Source organism: Scomber japonicus, chromosome 3, assembly GCF_027409825.1.
Source record: "Scomber japonicus isolate fScoJap1 chromosome 3, fScoJap1.pri, whole genome shotgun sequence".
NCBI lineage: Eukaryota > Metazoa > Chordata > Actinopteri > Scombriformes > Scombridae > Scomber > Scomber japonicus.
The window spans coordinates 16,167,094-16,189,552 of NC_070580.1; the positions used below are offsets into that span (position 1 = coordinate 16,167,094).

Consider the following 22,459-nt stretch of genomic DNA (forward strand, 5'->3'; position numbering starts at 1 on the left):
AACATATTGGATCATTATCTTACTTTTATCCCCGTGCAATTTTTCTAGAAATTGTCCTTATGTTCATAAAAATAACAGTCTCATAACTTCGTCACCTCCAAAAACGTTTTATAAATAGAAATAAGTCAGTTTGTGATTGTTCAAAGTTTTGTCACCTTCGCTGTGTGTTGTGGACAGCACTGCATCAACCACATGAAAGAGCAGGATTATCATCTATTAAGAGAGTATGATGGATTAAGACACATCAAGTGCGATGAAATGACATATTGGGAGTGCTCCGTGCGTTGTATGAGGGTTGCAGCAGGGTTGCGTGGTGGTTCCTCCTCGGGGAGGTGAGAGCTGTCCGGTGCTGAGAGGGGGAGATGAGCTCAGCGCGCGCCGGGGGGCAGGTAACGTCAGCAGTCGGCCGGAGCAGAGAAAAAACTGAACATACACCCACCAAGTGTGTGTATGTTTCTTTCTTCTTCTTTTTTTTTTTTAATCGCTGCTTAATCACTGATACACACCGGCACACATTAATAATGGGCAGCTAATCAGCCCCGCGTGAGTCAGCGCCGCCTTTTATTCTGCTTTACCTCGGTTGCATGATCCCGTGCGCTCCGCTTGGCTTGAAATGGGATGATATGGGATTTTTCATGTCGACGAAGATCGGAGGGATTCTTGCATTTGCCTTGGGTAAGACATCTCTCTGTCCTCCGTGCTCTGGTTTCAGGCTGCGGATCACCTGGGATGCTTTATCAACCTTTACATCGTGTTATCTACCTGCATCAAAGATGTTACAGCTATGATTGCATCTTTATTTATTCCCATCATGGTTGTTGGTGATGTTGCATGGTTAAGAGACCTGTACAGCTTGGAGTACACCCATCGACGAGAGACACTAGGTGCTACAGTGGAGTGCAAGCTTTTTGACATGCAAGAAAATGTACAGAATTGTGTATATTAAACAAGTTTTACTATTTAAATTGCAAACAGCTTAAAACAGAGCCACTGTCGATATATATATATATATATATCTGTAAGGGCTGCAGCGGTCAGAGCACTGTTCTCAGCTTTCCACCCACTGACATCTGGTTTAAGTGAAGTTTAGGTGGCAGGACTACAGAATCTTTACTTAGGCTTAAGACATGTTTAGGAAATGACAGACCAAATCAGAAATCGAATGCAATATAATAATGATGCAAAAGCAGTGTTTAAAGCTCTAAGTGTGGAGATGAAGGAAAAAAGGAGCCAGATTGAAACTACCAGATGGCCTGTAATCCTAAACAGGATTGATGCACCTTTTTTTAAATTGAAAAATCACAAAGGCATCTGATAACTTTGCTTGTGTGTGGATGTTGGTGCTGCTTTATCTTTCAAACTAACATTTGAAAGAAGAAGAAGAAGCAGTTTAAAGGCCAAACATCACACACTTGTAAAGCCTGATAAAAATAAATAAATAAACTGTGACCTCACCTGTGTCTTCTTGTTTATTTCAGTGTTCCTGTCCCTTACCGTGTCAGGAGACTCAGCAGATGTGAAGTGTGAGAACATTTATAAGGACTTTTCTGATTGTGTCCTGGAGCTGGGAGACAGCATGGACAACTATCAGGAGAATGTGACCAGTGAGAGGGGAGTTGCAGCAGTGTGCAGGTGATAATACCTTTATCAGTAAGAAAAGAGTGTGTGAACCGTATGCAGCATCCATTGATTGTGCACACTTGACTTCTGCATTAATACTAACATATTTTCATGAGTTGGATTTTATTTGAAAAAAATACGAAAAAGACTACTGATTAGTTCACTTTCATCCAGAGAGTGTAAGAACTGCACACTTCCAATCTTCACTGATCTACAGCACTGTGCATGAAATCATGTTATTTGTATGAAATAGTGCATGATTGAGGAGAATAATGCAGACATATGAAGTATGAGATATGCATCAAGACAAAATACTGGAGAGGAAAAGAGCAGCTGCCATAATCTCAGAGGGAGAATACAGAAATGAATGGTGCTGAGACACTGAGCTATTGTACTAAATAATTTATGACTTTGCTGCAGCAGTAATGAAATTCCGGGGACGGTTTTTGTCATTGTTACTGCACACAGTCTACATCCCCAGCACACTGTATTGAAGACAAAGATTTACACATAAGGCTTCTGTTGAAAAATGCCCACTTGCAATATCATCTGTGATATTGTTTCACTCTGATACAGTTTCCATGGTAATCAAAGCTCAGTTTGACTTACTTGAAGCCACCGTAGCCATCTGAGTGATAGATTATTGGCAGGCAAATTAATCCACGACAGCCAACGAGCACGTCTGCATACTGTATCAGGGATGAACTCTTGAGTGAAATGGCAGAGAGGCATGTGTTGATCTGATGATCTTTTTGTTTGCCACAGCCACTGGGAAGCTTTCCACACATGTGCCCTGACGGCGCTGTCTGACTGTCAGGAGGAAGTCAGCTCCATCTGGGAGACACTGAGGCAGGACTCCAGGAAGATGCGCTTCCAAGGGAGTCTGTTCGACCTGTGTAGCCCCAGCTCTTCTCCCAGCATAAGTTCACCTCTTGCTGCACTTACCCTGCCACTGATAGGCATGCTGATCACGACTGGGCCCTGTTGGTCCTTAGTATAAGTGGGGACTGAAGGGGAGTGGGGGGTGTGTGAGGATGGCCTCAAAATCCCCCCCATGGGGTTCAGTCCTCCTGAGCACAGCTGAAACTTAAAGCCACGGATTTAAGAGGAACGAATAATTTAATAAGGATTATTTTGACACAGAGCCACGGATGTCTGTGGCAAGTCAATCAATATTTGCTGTGATGAATAATGTTTGAAAACCTCTCAAGATACTTCAGCTTGATCTTCCCTTATGTCTAGAAGCTGGCAGAGTTGGTGAGAAATTACATTTATGCCAATTTATCAGTCCACACAGGCTAAAGCAAACAAGTATCCTAGGGAGTTCAGATATAATGCGAGCATAGTTTGATCAGCAGAGTTTACAGTCAGACAGACACCTGTGGCTCTGAGTTGCCTAGTCTATAAATATACAAGGGGTGGACACAATATCATGAAACCTGTCAAATCCGCCCTGCAATAAATACTATATTTGTGAAGATTATCATGGTCTGTTTTTGTGGATGTGATTTTTAAAGCATCATTTGTGTTGGAGTTGTTGTAGCTGCTGGTTTCATATTGAAGACAGTGAGGTGTTCCTGGTATTGTGTCCACTTTCTGCTCTAAATGAAAGAAATAGTTCAACATCTTGGGAGTTAGACAAGATTGATATCACCCTCCTTCGGTGAATAAGTGTGTCTCTCAAAATGTCAAACTCTTCCTTAAATTAAGAGCTATAGTTTATGTTAGCACCAGACAAATTTTAATCTCCAGTGAGTTTATATCAGCCAAGCCATCACAATGTAATTAGCAAACACATTGCAAGAAAACTTTTAAAGATGCACTTAAGAGCAATATTTTAGCAAATCTCAGTCTTAGAAAACTATTTTGTTCAATTTGAGTTACTGTATATTACATTAATCTGAGAGAATTAACTACACCAAAGGTTGAACCTAACCAATGTTCGCATATACAAAACGGTGAGAAGCCCCCTTGTTTCAAAGTGTAGTTAATGTTTGTGTAAGTGACAATCAAGCCACTTGTATACAACATTTGACCCCTTTTCCCCCCAAACACTTCAGCCCACCGAGGCTGATGTTGCACGGCTGCTACAAAGACACCAAAAAGAGACATCAGGCATTACTCGTTTTCACTTTTCCAGCTCCACTCTCGCTCTGTCAGAGGCTCACCCCATGCTTTGGTTAACTCTCACGCTCTCTCGTAAAACCTCTGACCTGTTGATGTTTGTGTAAAAGAGAATCTCAAGTGTGACTTTTCATTATTGTTACGCAAATGTCAGTTACACTAATGTCAGTATTGATCACTTTAACCCCAATGGGAATTTAAACTAAGTACAATAATATGCAGTAGAGAAAGTAACAGCTGTTGTTTGTTTAATGAAACAGCATATTTTTGAGAATACAATGGCTTTTGTATCAATTATCCTTCAATTAAAGATCTATCCCTTAATGCATTGGATAATTATGGTGCTTAAAGTACCTATTTCTTGCATTTAATTGGTTTAATTTCGGGAACCATAGACTTGATTTTACACAAAAATCACATTGAGCAGAGAGAAGAGTGAGTCTGTATTCATCTACATCAGCTCAGGAGTGCTACAGTTATTATGGTATCACCACAACTCATCTGACATGTTTAGCCAATAAACCATGTGAGATATCACTAATCGTAATAGTATTTTAAGTATAGTAATTAGGTTACATTTAATGTAAGAATATTTGATTTTGTCAGTTACTGCAATATTCAAAATTCAAAACAAATTAAGAATTAATAAGCAATAGAGTCAGTTTTTTTTTCCAAAACTGTGTCATCATTTGCATATTTCCTTCAACACTGACTATCCTAACAGGCATTGTCAAAACGTTGACATTGACATCTCTTTTATCACAAATGCATGATAAATTTTTGTGACAGTGCTAGAGAAAACAATGGCCAGTCTGTTGATTTTACCTTGCACAAAGTGTACAGTGGTATTGATCTGTGCATGAAGTTATCGGCTATTTTCCCCCCTGGTGTATCAGCATCCTTTCTTACGCTGTTTCATTACCCACCCACCCTCATCCGCCTTACCCTCATTAGCATGTTTGTTGTAGTTGTTTCTATTTATTTCATGTTTCACAAGTGGTAGCATAACGTCATCCATTGTGTGTCTGGTGGTGAGAATACAAAACGTCCTCAAAGCATGAGCAATATGTATGGTCACTTCTTAAGAGAGGACTCTTATTCCTTCATATGCTGTTGAAGAAAGCATGAAAATGATTGTGTTATCAAGAGCATTATACCACAAGAAATTAACCATAATGACAGTTTAAACATGGAAAGAACTTCTGAATGTAAAATCAAGTTCAGTGTCCATGTGGGGTTTTTTTCAGCTGACTGACAGAAAAGCACACTATTTACAAGACTGTATAAAGCAATATATGGCAAAGTAATGTGTTTGTAATAATAAAGCACCATGTTTAAAACATACAGCTCTTGTATTCATCACCTTTAGCAAAATAATGAAAAGCACAGATCTAGAAAATGAGAAGAGGTGGAACATTGGAGCATGTAATTTAATCAATGACCCAGAAATGGCTTCAGAGAAAGCAGCGAGTCCAGTGCTGTACGACTCATTTGCGACCGAGTTTCTGTTTTTAGTCTTCCCTCAAGAAAAGTGTTGGTAATGAGACTCACAACTAGTGTTTTTCAACTCGTTAGTGTGCTCCCATCTGCTTCTTTCCACCTGGACACTTCCAGCAGAGGCAGCAAAGGGAGAAAATGAGGGATCAAGGCCCGGGGTGGAAAACCTTCAGAGAACCAAAGACTGGCTTATGCTGTGCCACTCATTAGAAGACCCATCTTTAACATCTGAAGCATAATGGCCAATTATTTTTTCACCTACTATTTCCTGACTGAGATTTACATTTCAATCAATATGCACTGGAGGTGTTTTATTAAACAACGTTTGCAAGACAGTACTTATATTGTACATTAAGTCCTTCAAACACCCTACATTTCAATTTTGGAAAGAATGTGGAGAAAAAAATAGATACACCTCATCTGCAATGTTTCAGCAATAGAAACAGGTCCAAGAATTTACTCACATAAACAGGTCCATCTCTCCATTTGTATTTAAATCCATTTCAAAAAAACAAAGTTATGTTACAAAGGTGACATTGCATGTGAAAACCTGCAGAGCATCCACTGCTAGAAAAAGATGAAATATTAGCTCACCCTGCCTTAGGAAGAGTAGTCATGAATTTGGACATAACTTTAAGGAATAGTTTCACACTTGCTTACTTCCTTCCTGAGGATTAGATGGGAAAGTTGATACCACTCTCATGTCTTTACAGTAAGTATGAAGCTAAAGCCAACAGCTGGTTAGCTTAGATTAGAATAAAGACTGGATAAAGATAACGTGGCTCTGTTCAAAGGCATAAAAGAACACCTACCAGTACCTCTAAAACTCTTGTTTGTTTTAATGGGGCACAGTGACTTCATAGTGTCTTTATCGTCAGCATGAGACAAACATAACTTACTGTTTTTACAATTTGTTCATTCTGTACAAAAAACTCCGGTAATTAGTGAGGGGTGCTGTAGAGGTGCAAAGTGCTTCCAGTCTTTATAATAAGCTGAGCTAACGTAACATAAAGTAAAACTTCTCGTCTTACTCTCTGCAAGACAGTGAATAAGCTTATTCCCTAAAATGTCAACTATTCCTTTAAATCCCCTGTAGCAGAATGATGTACATTTTAGAAACTGAATTTTGAAACAAGACACTGCATAGTCCACACCATCACTGTTGCAAAGGTTTGATCTGACAGTCGCTGCACAGAATGTGAAGCTGAGCAACTGTAATACTAATAATAAGACGTTGTTATTTTAGACAAGGTTTTAAAATCCATCAGGAAGCTAAAAATGTTCCAGAAACCATCAGTGCTGCACATTTTGTGACTGTTGACGTCACATCCCCACAAACAGTGATAGTGTTTTCGGGAACACAGACACACAGCCTGCTGTCAGAACACAGCTGGTGTCTGACAAACGGTCCCCAAACTGGCCACCTTGTCTGCATAATACATCATGACACAAAGAGATGGAAATGAACAGCACTAGTGGCGCAAAACGCTGTGCAAGCTTGACAGGGAAGGCTCCAGAAATGTAAAAATGACTTACTTCTGACTTCTTCTGATTATGTAGGATATTAGGAAACTATAATATCCCAGTTGGAACACTGGGATGCAGTCATAAGAAAAAATGATTAAAAGCTTCAATAGGTAAACTTGCACACTGGCATCTCTAATTTGCAGTGAGGTGTAAGTGGAAGATTTTTAACTTAACAGCTCATAATTATACCGACACAAAGAGAGGCAGCAATGTCTGAAGTTGGAATTTGCTCTCCCATATTTGCTCTGAAGATTTCCTTTTGGTGTAAAAGAGAACAAATATCATCCATTTTAAAATGTCTTTACATCAGGATATAGGATGCTCATGCTAATGCACTTAATTTTCACACACAAAAAATTAATTACTAAGAAAAAAACCCATAGCTATCATCAGGTTGAGAGAAGGGTGTAAACTGATATCTCCTTTGATAAGCCTTAAAATCTGTATCTTAATATGCTACACAGTTAATACTGTCCAACATTTAAGTTATGAATAAATAGGTCAGTTCATCTGGTGTATCACTTGACATTCAATCCAACATACATATATGTATGTATATATGTTGCCAGCAGTGAAAAAAAGAAGCTTTTGAGCAAGTTCCTCAAGGGTTAAATGTCCATTGATTTTCAGTGTAGCATCAACAAAAAATCAAAGGTTAGACTTGGGTCCGCTGTTGACTGGAATGGCCCTGAGCTCAGTCCGCATGCACAGGTACTCTCCAATAACAGCCATCAACGCCATGCAGGCCACATTGACGAGCCACCAGGACAGAACAGCTGGAAGATGAGCGTTATAGATCCAGCAGCCGATCATATGGAAGAAGTGCACGGTGACTGTGAAGTCCAGGCACTGTTTCCCTCGACGGATGAAGAACCACAGACCAAGTGCGCTGCAGGAAACAGAAAAACTATGTTATCAACCATGCTGTACTCTGCTTTCAGATAAGATTCCTGTAGAGACAAAGATGCACCTCCAGAGTTGTTAAAGTTCAAGTCTTGCTACAAACCACAGTTATAGAAATGATGATAAATGATTGCAATTTTTTTAACTTTATTTAAAGAAACAACATCTAGCAGTGCAACTCTTTCACTTTTGCAGGAGTGAATAAATATTGAAACCTTTCAACATATTTAAAAGTGTTGTCTATGAGATACTTAAATAACAGCATTTTAGAAAGATTAGTCACAGGTTCATCACTTTGGTTTGCAGAGAAAAGATTGTCTCTTACCAGGTAAGTGAATTCAATATGAACGCCATCATTGAGAGCCTGCCCTGTATTGTTGCAAACCCAAGGGCCTGCCAAAGCACAGCAAAGGTTTAAATAACATTTCAGGAGTACACAGATTTGGCACAAACCCCCCCCCAAAAAACAGGTTACACAGACAAAATGGATCCCATGACTTACTTCATAGTTAAAGATCTGGTCTAGTGACCGATTCGTTTGCACCAGACTGTCCACTCCTGCCAACCACAGACCCAGGAAGCTGTAGTAGATGCACTGCATCAGCACAATCTGACTCACAATGAGGACTGGGTCCCAAATGTAGCTACGGAAGTTACTGGCCATCGTGAACCGATACAACACGCAGAGGCCAAAACGATGTTAACAGCTGGCCCCTACTGTTACCAGCTGACCCATCCAGAGTGTGAGCTCAAAATCTAAAAGAAAAATAAAAGAAAGTTAAAATTAATAAAAGGCATTATCATATTTTATTTCCTGGGTATAAAACCTTGGTCGTCCAGATTGATCACAGAAATTGACAAAAACTGTCAAAGCAGCTTTTTTGAAACTCTACTGTGCTGCTGTAAATAAATAAATAAACAAGACGTCCTTCAAGTTGGGGTCCAAAGTTTTAGTGTATGCTGAGGTAGTAAAATATAATAACCTCTCTTAGCTCCTAATGACAGTGTGACACTTAAATATGAATGTATTTTATGTTTTAAGTATTTGATGAGTGAAAGACATGTGATTAGTTTAGCAGTGCAAACAGTCTTGATTTAACCCAAGCCCCCACAGAGAGTAAATACAAGTCATTATCAACAGGCCAGGAATTAAATCAATACATTGTCTGTTACCCTGTTTCATATTACAGATATCAAACTAGAGCATTGAATACAGCTACACACAGACTGTTTCAGCCATCTGGATTACAAAAAAAAACAAAAAAAACAGTCAGACTGAAGATACAGAAGATTGTTAACTAAAAATCTTTCTCATGATTCAACAAGTGAAAAACTTTTCATCCAGATGGTTAGAAGAGTCTTTGGGTATTGTGGCAAAACCTTCAGAATAGGACTGGGCAATATATCAAGATGATATCACGATATGAAACAAAGATATCACCATATTAAACTAGATATCATCTTAGCTTTTGTATAATATTGGAGATATGGTGTAAGTTTTAAAGGCTGTTCTGGCCGTTTTATTGCCATGCCACGTTGTTGAGGATTAGTCATCATTGTGTAAATATTTGGTGAAAGCACCCTCAGTGGTCATCCCTAGATTACCACTGCAATAATGATAGAGGTATTTGGTCAAAAATATCATGATGTTTGCGTTTGTCCATATTGTTCAACCATAGTTCAAAACAGATACACGACAAGCACAAACTAGGGTTAGATTAGCTGTAGCTAGGTAAATATTGAGTCAGTTAAGTATCGGTGGGTAGCATGACGTTAAAGGGAAGGAAAGTGTCCTAAATGTGGCGCATATCTGACCCTCGTTTAGCTATGTGACTTTTTTATTTACCATGAGTAGCAGGCTAATAACCGCAGCTTGTTCACTGTCCACCAACACACACACACAACGATGAACGCTGATTAAATTAAACAAAACCCGCCATGACAGTCAGTAAAAGGACTAATACAAGCCAGGAAGACTCAGATATTTAACCTAATTAATCTGATGAGAGTAACAATGAAGTCTCTAGTAATGTTACCGTCTAACGGGACAACAACACAGAGGATTGGTTACATCATGTTAGCTCCAACATGGCGGCTTTCTTTAGGAGTAGGACTTTCAAAGACAGACACAGACCTGAACCATGAAGTGAGGAGACGCTCCAACAATATAATCGTCGTTTTCTTTCTGTGTTCACAACATCTACTAAACCGGGCCTTGTGATCGACTGGTCAAATCCTGATTAAAAACACGGAAGTCACAGTAGTGAACCCGGAGATAAATGTAACAGACAAGGGATTATTTTCAATATAAAATACCTGAGAACTGCTGATGAATTAGTTCTCATGGAGAAAATGTCTATTACGCTATTGCATAATGTCTATATTCGTGGGGTTCACGTTAAATTTTTATTTTTTCTCGTCATGAACCAAATGTGCTGGAAGTTTTTTCTTTCTAACCAAGAGCGACACTTATTTTGAAGTTATTTACTCGTTTCCGGCGGTTGCAATAATCATCTCCTTTTCAAAATAAGCTTTAATTGACTTAATTAATTAAATGACAATCAAACAAATGGAAGAAGACAATATAGATGATAGTGACACAATCTTTTCACACACATTCATTGTTGTTGTACTACTAATGGCAGTCTTATGGTGTAAGAGGGTATAGCATGTGTGAGACCTATTTCTAAGTCAGTTTTATTTGTATAACACTTTTTATGTAATGGCAGTTCAAGGTGCATAAAATGTGCATAAAAGCTATTTATCAACATGATACAAATCCTTTTAACCTGTTAAGCAACTGTATCCCACCCATGGGACATTTTAGCCTTGATGGCATTATTTTCAAGATCACTTCTCTTTTATAACTTGTAAAATATAAATATTTACCTTTTCAATGAGACCAAAGAAAAATAATCCATTCTGGGTACATTATTATAGACACTGTGCACAAAAATTGTGTGCCTGTGTCTTACTGTGTGACATGGCTATAAATCTATAATCAAATAATAAAACATTGGAGCAGTTATCATGTGTTTTCCTTCCAGTTAAAAGAAGAAGCAAGAAATAGTAGTGTTTAGTAAATGAACCTGTCTGCAGCCTGCAGAAAGGGGCGTAAAAATAGTGTATATAAATGTAACCAAAAACCCTAATAAATAATATTCTGACTATAAATCTGAATATTTAAATATGTAATATATTCACTTCCAGTAAGTACATCCTGCAGGAAAGTGGTAATAACAGTGTAGCATATAGTGTGTGTGTATATATAATATGTATAATTTGTAATATAAAAACATAATAAACTGCACAGCTAATGTCAGATAATTTGTATTTTGCACATTTGAGTTGAAGATAATCAGAAAAATGAGTACTGAGGCACATTGATCCGACAGGCAATGTTCATTCCCTCTGGCCGGCCATGGAGGCTCCTCCTCCGGGCCCGACAGTCAGGAAAGCTCGGGGATCTGCAAGGCCCAGGTACTCCAACCGCTTTCATTGACATTTAGCCTCGCCCACATTCATTCATTTCAACCAATCACAATCACATATGGGCGACGGGTACACTTGGAAGGAGGAGCTGGGACATGAGTAAAAAAAGAGGAAAGACACTATTCCACAACGGAAAGCAATCTTGGATGCAGCCTGAAGTTTCTGTCATCCGGACGAACTTGCACTGCCCGATAGTTTTGCTGTGTATGGTAAATTAAACCTCTTGAATGTAGCGAACACATATCTGTATAATGTATTCTGGTCAGCCTCGTTGACGGTAAGTTTGTGTGTGTGTTTGCCTCCATATGGTTTGTGCTTTATTACATTATTTACATGTCGTATCCATTAAATGCTGAAGCTGTCGAAAGTGTCGGGCCAGTGGTCAATTTTATGTTTTCAACATGTGTCAGCATTGTACACAACAGTATTCCTCTTCACCTTAAATCTAACTTTCTAACATGCATGCTTTATGAAATCACAACTAGTTTGGAGCCAAACTTGAATCTTCTAGTGCACAAACACTGAAAATGGACTTTACAGTGAAGTAGGGAACATGTTGTGCCATTCATGTTCAGTTAGAGAAACAGAATTGAGTTATTTTGGTTATGAATCTAGTAGTCATCCTAAAATTTTTTGACTAACATTGAAAATGCCCCAAAAACTCAATCAAACTAAAAAAATCCACGTTTTTCAGGACTTATCCAGTTGCTAGGCAGCATGTGTTTCCTTATGTAATTGTGAGCCAGGGAATTATGCAGGACAAAGGTCGGAGGTTCTTTTTTAACATTTGAACAAAAGAGTGCAGTTCACCCCTGGATCAGTTGTAAAACTTAATATTCAACTCTGCACCTGTGTGGGCAGAGCAACCTGTTTTAACTAGATATACATGGCACATTATTGTTTTATGCATGTTGGTGTTTAACCTTTACTTATTTTGATTTATAGGGCAGACAACGACAACATAATGGTCAGTGTGCACATGAACATGGTAACACTACGGCAGCTTATAGGCATGAAGATGATACCGTGCTTCACTCTACACAGGAGGCTGGCATGTTTGCATGGTGCAGTGGGTAAGAATATTGTGTTGTATGTGTTTTTAAATGGGTTGTTTGAAGAACCTGGGTCTGTGTTGAGCAGTGAGCTTTGAGTTAATTTTCTCATGTAGCTCTACGACAGCTGCATGAAGTTTGTAGTGTGAATGTATTTGTGGAGTTCGCTTTGATATACTGACATACTGCTCCTGAGGTGTTTGAACTTCTATCACATATTGTTTTAGGCCCTGAGCCTAATGAATGAAAGAGACTGAGTTGATGATTGTCAGTTGTTTCTAATCCTAACACAATGTCAGCACATGCTCATACATCGAAACTTAAAATAAACTGAACCCTTACTTGACTTTTTTTCTATATTGTGTCATCATCGCAGCAAAAAGAATACTAATACTACTAATATAGATCATATAATATGGAAATTAAATTTGGAGGATAGATGTATCTTAGGTTAACTGTATTGTATTGTGGTTGGAAGATGAGAGCAGTGTCATAAATGCAGTCCGTTTGTTGATTATTTTCTCAATAAAGAATTAGTTGGTTGGTCGATACAATATTAGGTAAAATGGTGAAAAATTTCAATCATTGTTATCACTGTATTGGACTTATTTTGTCCTATACAGTCCGCAACCTAAAGATATTCACTTGACTATCAAAGAAAACTAAATAAACCAGGAAAATAGTCATATTTGAGTCATATTTGACCTTTTTTTCCTCAAAATTGCTCAAAGTGATTAATCAATTATCACAATAGTTGGCAACTAATCAGTTAAACAAAAAATGGTTGCAGCTTAAATTAAGGCAGTGTGAAATGTCTTGCTTTGGCACCATTTGGTAGAAATATCTAGAATGACACTGTGGCAGACTGAAAAGCATGTTGATACTGTAGGATCTTTATCCTCCTTTAGACACAAATGTGACACCTAGACTTAAGTACTTCTACAACATTGTGTCCTCTGTGAAACTTCACAGAGTTGAACATCACAAGTATATTTTCCTTCTAGGTGCAGTTCGATGGAGGAGCAGCTATAAACAAGCCCCTGTACTAACAGCCACACCGGATCGTGCCCTCATAGATCAACCCATCAGTGTTAAAGGACGTTTCCTGACACCACACTCTCCAGTTACAGTGTGTGCACAAATGCACAGTGAAGATGAGGACCTGTGGGAGGCATTTGCCCACTACAATACAAATGCAGATGGCACTGTCGACTGTGAGTCAGAGTTTGTATGACAGTAAATTCACTGCTTTATTTTAATGCTTTTGTGATAATTTAAATACCAAAAATGTAATATATTAACATGTTACAATTGCTGAAAAAAGTGTGTAATTGTCATTTAATTAGAGTTTAAAATGACTGATGAAAGTTGGATTTAATCAGTTAATTGTGTGCGACACCTTTTAGAAATACAATTATATTAACCAGGAGGATGTTGATTTTGTCTCTTCTCCCTCTGTGTCCTTTTTGTCTCCAATAGTGGCCAGGGATCATTCAGTCGGGGGTTCATATTTGGGCTGTGAGCCAATGGGACTCCTCTGGGCACTGCAGCCAGCACCGGGTGCACGAGAAGGTTTGAGGCAGGTTTTTAAAAAAGGCTCTATTGAGAGCTGAACAAGATGATTTTTAAACTCTCTCTCAGATATATGGCCGTTTAGCACTGAAATTACTATTTCTCTCTATCTCTCTAGCCTCCACCTGTAATTTGAATACAGCATGTTTGTCAAAGAGTTCATTTTTATTGAACTGTTGTGAATTGTCCTTGAACATCACTAGAGTGGAGCCACGCTGGCAAACTCATATGCTTGTCCTTGTTGCTATCAATGTTTAATGGTTGATGAATTTCCTGTCACAATTGTGCTGTTTTCACACAGACTGAGGAAAAAAAATGTAGAGACTCCATACATAGTGCAGATGTCTTTAATGGAGGGCCACGTGTCACCCAGTGAGCGACAGAGCGCTGAGCTGGCTACTGTGACTACTGAGCGCTGGTATATGGCACCAGGTGTAAAGAGAATAGACATTCGCCAAAATGGAGTTGTAGGAACTTTGTTCTTGCCGCCTGGTGAGCACACAATTTTAAGCATTCACTCAAATTTTAATTTGCTTGAAAAATGAGTGTCTCTTTCTCTGAACAGCACCTCTTATACCGTTTCCCGGCAGGTCCAGGCCCATTTCCAGCCATGCTGGACCTGTGGGGAATGGGTGGAGGACTAGTAGAGTACCGCTCTGCCCTGTTTGCATCCAAGGGCTATGCTAGCCTTTCCCTCGCCTACTTTGGGCACAAAGACTTACCTCCCCCACAGAATACCATCAACGTTGGTGATGCATATTTCAAGGTAAGAGAGGAGGCTTTATGTTATCTTATGATTTGTTCATTGGTTTTCTGCATCTCTCACTGAGAAGCATACACCAGCCATTTATTGTCCATTTAATAAAAGTTCATATTTCTGTTAATTGTTTGGTCATTCCTTTATGTCCTATTATCTTGTGTATGTTTGGACAGTCAGCATTCGAGCTGCTCCGTGATCATCATCAGGTCTGTGCCGACAGAGTTGGGATCATCGGTCTCTCCTTTGGAGTCTACGTGACTCTTCAAATTGCCACTCAGACTGGTGTCAAAGTACGTCAGAAAGTTCAGTGTCTGTTTCTAAATGTTACTGTCTGATCAACACATAGCCTGCACCTTTTTATTTAGAATATGTAGATATGAATATATAATATAACTGGATGTCTGGAAATGGAAAGTTAATTGTACATTTTATGAAGTTTTGTTAGTTTGACTAATGTTGAATGAGGATCATTTGATCAAAATTCACAACTGATGTTCTCCTCTCCAGCCATCCTGTTTGATTTGTATCAACGGCCCAGTAGGAAGTACCATCAAGCTCCCAGACTCAAATGGACAGAGGGAAATCTTTGAAAGGTAAATTCTAATTTAAGATTAAATGTATTTAGGTCTAGACTTTTAGTCTAGACTCAAGCACTAATTTCAGACTTATAGGTTAATTGTTAACTGATTGTTATTCTAAATGTCTTATTGGTTGAGATCTTGTAAATATTACCCGGATTTTATAAATTTGCTGAGAAACAACACTGTTGAGTTGTGCACCCAGCAGGAAATGTGTATCATTGAGGTTATTGTCAATTATTTTATGGCTGGTCTTTCACCAAAGATTGTGAAAAAATTATATGATTTTTTTCTGTTACATTATCTTTTTAGTGAAGAGAAATATTGGACTTATGATGATAAAGGCCACGTCAGTTTTAGAGATATTTCCTTGCCTGCAAACCTTCACCCTGAGAGCAAAGTGAAGGTGATGTGAAAGACTTAACAGACCACCACCAACACACACACACACACACACACACGAACATGCATAAAGAACATCACAATAATGTGCGTATGAATATCAGTGAGATGTCTGATCTGATCTGTGTTTTGCAGATTGAGAAAGTTGCCTGTCCACTAATGTACATAGTGGGTGAAGACGACTTGAGTGCTTCGAGCATTGAGAATGCAAATGTGGTACATTGTCTTATTTTCTTTTCATTTCCAGCATTACACATCGCTGATCTTAGAAAATGTTTATTGTGTAATACTGGTTAGACAAAAACACACCATGTTAGCAGGGATATACTTTGTTGCTCTTGTATGCAGTCGTTTGAGGACTTGCTGTACAGTTACAGTTGTGAAATCACAGTTTTTCTGGTCATCAGATCGAAGAGACCCTGACAGCTGCAGGTAAATCCCACCTGTTTACCCGTTTGTCTTATCCCGGTGCTGGTCACCTAATTGAACCACCTTACTCACCAAACGTAAGAACGTCGCTGTGGAGCGTCAAACCAAGAAAACGTGAGCTTTGTACCTGCATTTTGAGCTTACTCACTTTATACTTATTACATTTTAACTGTGAGATTGATTGGAACATGAAGTATATACTATTGTGTAAAGAAATTATAACTAAAATGCTGCCCTGATATGTTTTCCCTGCAGTCATCACTGTGTGGGGAGGTCACCTCGCACTCCACGCTGCTGCCCAGGAGGACGCCTGGAAGAAAATCCTGGATTTTATGGAAAGTAATCTGAGGGGGTGAAGTCTTGTTTTGTTTGAGGACTGCACATGCAGAAAACGTGCATGTTTTATTTTTAAGATGCAGAGTACTTCCTGCAACTGCCGTGCAACTAATTCAAAAGCGGAAATGCACCAAAAGCTAGAAGCCAAAGCCATAAAGAAAGAAGAAGGACTAATTCAAAAACTCACACACTCACTCATTCACATTTAGCAAGCTGCAGATCCTCCACAGGGTGGGGGTGTTCAGTCACTGTCAGAACACTACTTTGCCCGTTAACATACACTTCATACAGGAAGGAGAAGGCAGATCAGCTGCTGCTTAGACCCCTATGTTATGTTGCCAGTTGCTACAGGCACATGCAACTTTGACACTCCACAGGTAGTTTGGGCGCTGTGATCTTCAGGAACTGTTTTCAGAGTGAGTCAGTGACCAGAGTTGGTCATTGTAATCCATTTTAATAGGGGTGTGACGATGCACTCAGCTCACGAGACGAGACACGATATTGGGTTCACAAGATCAAGGTGAGACGAGATTTTAACAATAAGAAAACTTCAATGAGGAAATACGTGACTCTTTTATTTGAAATTCACAAAATGGAAATTGAATTGAAATGTTTTAACTAATCATCTTGTAATGAATCACTTTAGTTCTACTTTCTAAATATGTAATTATCATATGCAGTATGCAGTATGCAGCACTGTAAAAGGTTTCTCCATATTTTATAGATGGATAATTTTGGTATTTATGGAAATAACAACCAGAAATACAAAAGTTAGATACAATCACAAATACTAAAAACTAAATTATAAAGAGTAGAAACAATTCTAATATATATATATATATATATATATAAATTAAATAAAGAATCCAATTATCACAAATGATAACATATTGCTAATAAAAAAACAGAAATAAAAGTAAATTGCACAAATCCTGTATCACATAAATACACAAGTAGAACAACATATAAATTGTGTTATAATTTGTTAGTGTGACTCATTTTACTTTTGGCATCATTAGGCTTCCATAGCTGCTCCTCCTACCCATAGACTGTATACCTCAGGCTCTCAGTGTAGAGACCTGAGGTCAACCTGCTGCTCTCCTCCTTTCATACTTCTGTGAGATCTTACTGTGGATTTTCGTAATTTAAGTGAGTCCTTTTAATTTTATTCAACTTCTGTCTGGTCTCGAACAAATTAGGGGCCATACTCTGGACCTTGTTTGTTGCTTAGTGCGTCAAACCGTGCGAAGTGCTTATTAAGGTCATTCAGGAATTCAGTGTTGTCATCACAGGATAGGGGAGTGGTTTTATAGTCTGTGACAGACTGAATTCCCTGCCAGTCTCCTGGTGTCTTTGTGATCCTGAAAGTGATCCTGAATTCTCTGACCATGGGCTCTTTTTGCCAATCTAATTGCTTTGTTCAGATTGGCTCATGCAGTCCTGAGGGCAGCCGCATCACCAGATTTAAATGCAGAGTTTCTTGCTTTCAGCAGGGCTCGAACCTCAGCGGTCCTGCAGGTTTTCTCATTTTGCTAATAGGGTCTTGTTCAATCCTTTAACACACATTGCTTTTGGATATAGTGGTTCCGTGTAAAATGTCCCCTCCATAAATTCTCCCACCAGTTAAATGACACAATTTATTGTTAAGGCGTACATGTCGGCATGCAGAGCAACCATTGGAAATCCATTGAGCTTTATGGCTTAGTACAAAGACCTTCTTAACTGAGTTAAACAACATGGTTAAAGATACGAAGGCTTCTTATTTTGGCAACTTTATTTCCACCAGTAAACACAACCCCAAAGTCCTGTTGGACATCAACAACATTGTCACTCCTGCACTTCCTGATGTGCCTGTTTTGTCAAATAGCTGAGCATTGCAATCATTTTTTCTCCGTCTTGGTAGATAAGATTAGAGATGTCAGGACTAGTCATTTCCCCTCTTCTATCCCCCTCTCCATATGACGTTTAGCCTGTTTTAGCTGGTTTTTAATTAGATTTCATTTATTTTTCAAATCCTGAGACCTGAGTAATGCATCTTGCTCACATGTCTGACATGATGACTGACAAATAGAGCATCTTGAATCTTGAATCTTGAATGCAGTTCAGCTATCAATGTTGGACTGTTTTCTCCCATTTCCTTGCAAGACGTCACTGATCTGGTGGGCAGCATGAAACCCTCCTCCAGTCCTGACTCACATCACACCCATTTTATGAAACTTTCTTCCTTTAGACATGAGGTCTGCAGTCTCTGTACAGGCTTTTTAAAAACTGAAGACCCATCTTTTCAAATTGGCCTTTGTTTCACCTTAAGATGTCTAGCAATTGTCCTTTTGTATGTTTCTTTTAGGGTTTTCTGTTACTTGTATGTTAAAATGATCTACTTAAGTATTCTTGTGAAGCACTTTGTGAATTTTATTTCTGTGAAAATTGCTATACAAAATAAAATTATTTATTAGTTTAAATGTCTATGGATTGGGAATATTTCACATCTGCACCATGCAGTTGCTGTTCATATTCTCAGTGGCATCAGGCAGGAAATGTAAATCCAGAAATACAGGTCTGAGGCTGCAATATGTAAATGTCGTAGTGAATGCATGATTGTTCATGTGTTGCCAAAAATAAAATACACGGTTTCTGTGTTCCTCAGATCTTTAATGGGTAATAGGTACACATTCTCACTATTAATTAGTTTGGCTTGAAGAGTTCATGGCATGCTGAGGTGACCATGGCAATGAGGGTAATGAACTCTTGGAAGTCAATCTCCAGGTCTCCGTTCTGGTCGAGGTCTGCGAAGAGCTCATCCAGGGTTTCGTTCTCATGTATTTTCTGTTCATTCAAGAGTGAATAAGAGTTGAAACATTTACAGCTATGTAACTATAATTTAATACAACTTCCTTTTAAAAAATGTTAGTGGCCATATTTGCAACAGCAAGAGGTTGCAATACTCAATAAATACCAGGAAACAAAATGGTTAGATACTGATGGTGTTGTAAGAGGAATGTGGTTAGTTTATCCTCTGTACATTAGCCATTTTATGATGTTGCAGACTCCGCTGGTCAGCACAGAATCATTGATTAACACAAGTAAGCTGTAACTTAAATATGTGTACTAAAATGCCACATGTTAGCATGCTCTTTTAGCATCAAGCCAAAAATATGATTGGTGGGTCATTTAAAGTCGATATATGTTGTCATGCATCCAGTATTGTCATGATATTTCACTCTAAGTTATGTCAACAACCAAGAGTATAAAAGCATTAGTATAGTTTTTCTCAACATATCCAAAGATTTAATTGACAACAACACAGATTTGAACCGCGGCACACCGCTGTGTCAAAGCAGAAATTTCAAAATGACCCATGCTTGTTAAATGTCCATTATCTGTAAGTTGTTTTTACTGTGAAGTGCTACCATGAACATGCCAATTTGTATACTTTCAGGTACATAACTTACCATTATAAAGTGACTCATCTCATTGTTGATAAGCTCTTTAAGCTCTGCTTTCTTCAGCTTGCATTTATGACCCGAGTATTTGTGAAACACTCGGATGATGGTAACCATGCCATTCTCCAGGTCTGTCATATTCTCCTTTGGCATCTGAAACAAACAATTCAAATGAATTCCTACTAATGTGTGTTACTCCCTCATGAGGATATGATAGAGATATTTTCTTTCTGTCTGTTTTTAAATGTAAAAAAAAAAACATATACACGCATTTGTAGGTTATCATATTATTATCATGATGTATGAAAATGATCTTAGCTTGTCTTACCTCCATCTGAAGAAACTATCTGTCTTGTAAGGATCCTAAATGCAACTGGCTCACCCAGCAGTGTGCCGACTGCCTCTCCCAGTTTACTGTGGACACTAAACTGTATTGATCACCCAAGTGAGGGCTTCTCATCTGCAGTGAACTGTGTAATGCACAACTAATGGATATCAGTGGTCAGCCTTGACTGAAATCTATTTACTCCGAAAATGCATCAATTTAACATGATCCGGTTTCACTTAGAGTGAGAGAGAGAGAGAGAGAGAGAGAGAGAGAGAGAGAGTGTGTGTGTGTGTGTGTGTGTGTGTGTGTGTGCGTGTGTTTCATTCTCACCACTGCCACTTGTGGTCTATTTCACCACTTAAGTGGGGTCCACACACTACTTTAATTTCTGTAAACTTCAGGGGATTCTTGATAAACTTCAGATAATGACTTGCATATTCAGCGGGCAACTAAAAAAACACAATACCCACAGACTGCAACAAATGCCATGGATGGATTTTGATTAACAATGCTTTTATGAGCTCAAATATCTGGAGCTTGTGAAATTATGTTCAGATGTAGTTTTTAAAGTCTGAGGTAACATATTACCCTTTTGGGTAAAAAAATCAAAAATTAGTTGGTGAATATGTAGATAAGATTTGTGTCACAACTTTGGTGTCACTGTGTGTGAGCACAAACACACCTGAACTGAAGTTACAAATGTGATTTTTTTTTTATTCACCTCTGATTTTAGTAGTTTCTTTCGCTTTCCTCCTGATTTTGGTTGTAAAAGCTTTCAGGTCTCGCTGTTTTTCCATCCCAATACAGCTTTTGCAATATTCCTCCAACATTGTAACTAGCACTTAACAGTGTATTTATAGTCTTATAGAAACAGAGACTAAGAGCTCCTAGTGCTGAGCTGTGGCTCACAGAACGTTACAGTAAAATGTGATTATATAACATAGAAACAGCCAAAGCTGGACACAATCTCAACATTAACAAAATGCCAGCCTTAAAGTCTGCCCAGAGATGAGACTGTTTCCCTTTTCTTCATTCTTACCATTCGGAAATATGATTACTGGGGCTTAATTGATTCCCTTAGTTATTGCATTTGTAGGCAAAATGATTGGGAAAATCTGAAATACAATTTCCTGACAATAAGCCACCAGCATTCACATTTCATAGAACTGCAGAGACTCTAACTTACCCACAGAACAAAATGCATTCCATACATTAATTATGCACTTGTTATTATACACGTTACTATACCGTTGGTTTCTCATTCAGAGCTTTCTGCTACAAGATGTGACAGTTTAGAGGCTGAAAGAATCCATTGCAAAAACAATTGGTAACATGGCTATATGCTACTGTTTGGCTTGCCATTATTTTATTTTTGTATAACTATATTAGTTATGTGTCCCCCAGTCCCACCTATTTTAATTGGCATGCATCAATCACATCTATGAAGCACTGTATGAAAATTATTAGAAAGTGAGTTCAGAAAAGGAGAAGAGTCTCACTTCAGGTCTATGCCTATTCTATTTCTGCCATCGCATGTGAGATTTGGTGTACAAAGGAAGAACATCAACATGATAGCTTTAATGTGCACTAAGGGTCATAAATGCCATATGCAGAGGAAAAAATCAGACAATAAACAATCCCTGTGCAATAACAATGTATTACCAATACTTCAGCTGCTCATATATGCAAATCACATCCAGTTTATATTGAAATTGATTGGGAAGAAATTGTATATACACAGAATATAGGTTATATAATAAGTCCAATGTGCATATACGGTACGTAACCCACTGTATGCACCCAAAGTAACACTATTTGCACTACTGTATAACCAACTACAACTACAAATTTAAAGTGACTGACCTGTAGCTATACATTGTAAATGTTGCTGTTGCTATAAATAAAAATAAATAAATAATAACAATGATAATACTGGGGGCCCTATTCAAGGGGCATGTATAAGTCCAATAAAGAAAAATGTTTTGGTGCTTTGTTTTCGTGTTAATTCATGACGTAAATCGCGACGTTTCGCTTGTTTCCGGGTCCAACCCGGTCATGGCTCCCGTCTTTTTTTTAGCAGTGTATCTTGTTGTTGTTGCCCCATGTTTATGTCTGCTTATCTCCCGTTTAGCCTGCTGCTTTCTTCATGCAGCACAATAACAAATGTCACCAAACACGAACTACGCTTATATATACAGTTGGTGCATGTGAAGGTGTAAACGGGCATGAAACATTATACATGGTGATTTATGGCTTTACCGTACTAGTAAAAATCCGTGGTGGTGACATTTCTGAGCTGTAGAGCTGCGCCTGAACGCACCGCGGGGACGCTTCCTGTTGTCTTTACCTTGAACAGCCTGGTGACCACGCTCTCTCTGGCTGCGTGCCTGTCCGCA

At 38.6% G+C, this 22,459-nt stretch overlaps 4 protein-coding genes across 4 annotated transcripts; 2 read left to right on the top strand and 2 right to left on the bottom strand.

The window, feature by feature from the left end:
* Positions 1-623: 623 nt before the first annotated feature.
* LOC128355248 (neuritin-like) lies at positions 624-2,620 on the top strand. Its single transcript, XM_053315497.1, has 3 exons — positions 624-675; positions 1,479-1,632; positions 2,386-2,620. The coding sequence occupies exons 1-3, from the start codon at positions 624-626 to the stop codon at positions 2,618-2,620; spliced, it is 441 nt and encodes a 146-aa protein (XP_053171472.1).
* Positions 2,621-5,543: 2,923 nt separating this feature from the next.
* sys1 (SYS1 golgi trafficking protein) lies at positions 5,544-9,919 on the bottom strand. Its single transcript, XM_053315770.1, has 4 exons — positions 9,806-9,919; positions 8,174-8,427; positions 7,997-8,064; positions 5,544-7,657 (listed from the first exon to the last, which is right to left on the bottom strand). Exons 2-4 carry the CDS (start codon positions 8,333-8,335, stop codon positions 7,417-7,419), a joined length of 471 nt encoding a protein of 156 aa, XP_053171745.1. The 5' UTR covers positions 8,336-8,427; positions 9,806-9,919; the 3' UTR covers positions 5,544-7,416.
* A 1,476-nt stretch (positions 9,920-11,395) lies between these two features.
* Positions 11,396-16,838, top strand: LOC128356051 (peroxisomal succinyl-coenzyme A thioesterase-like). Its single transcript, XM_053316482.1, has 11 exons — positions 11,396-12,236; positions 13,220-13,429; positions 13,695-13,794; positions 14,089-14,279; positions 14,378-14,553; positions 14,721-14,837; positions 15,055-15,140; positions 15,438-15,531; positions 15,663-15,743; positions 15,935-16,070; positions 16,212-16,838. Exons 1-11 carry the CDS (start codon positions 12,128-12,130, stop codon positions 16,310-16,312), a joined length of 1,401 nt encoding a protein of 466 aa, XP_053172457.1. The 5' UTR covers positions 11,396-12,127; the 3' UTR covers positions 16,313-16,838.
* Positions 16,839-18,910: 2,072 nt separating this feature from the next.
* LOC128355221 (protein S100-B-like) lies at positions 18,911-22,435 on the bottom strand. The gene is made up of 3 exons (XM_053315470.1): positions 22,411-22,435; positions 19,745-19,888; positions 18,911-19,118 (listed from the first exon to the last, which is right to left on the bottom strand). Exons 2-3 carry the CDS (start codon positions 19,886-19,888, stop codon positions 18,978-18,980), a joined length of 285 nt encoding a protein of 94 aa, XP_053171445.1. The 5' UTR covers positions 22,411-22,435; the 3' UTR covers positions 18,911-18,977.
* Between the last annotated feature and the right edge of the window lie 24 nt (positions 22,436-22,459).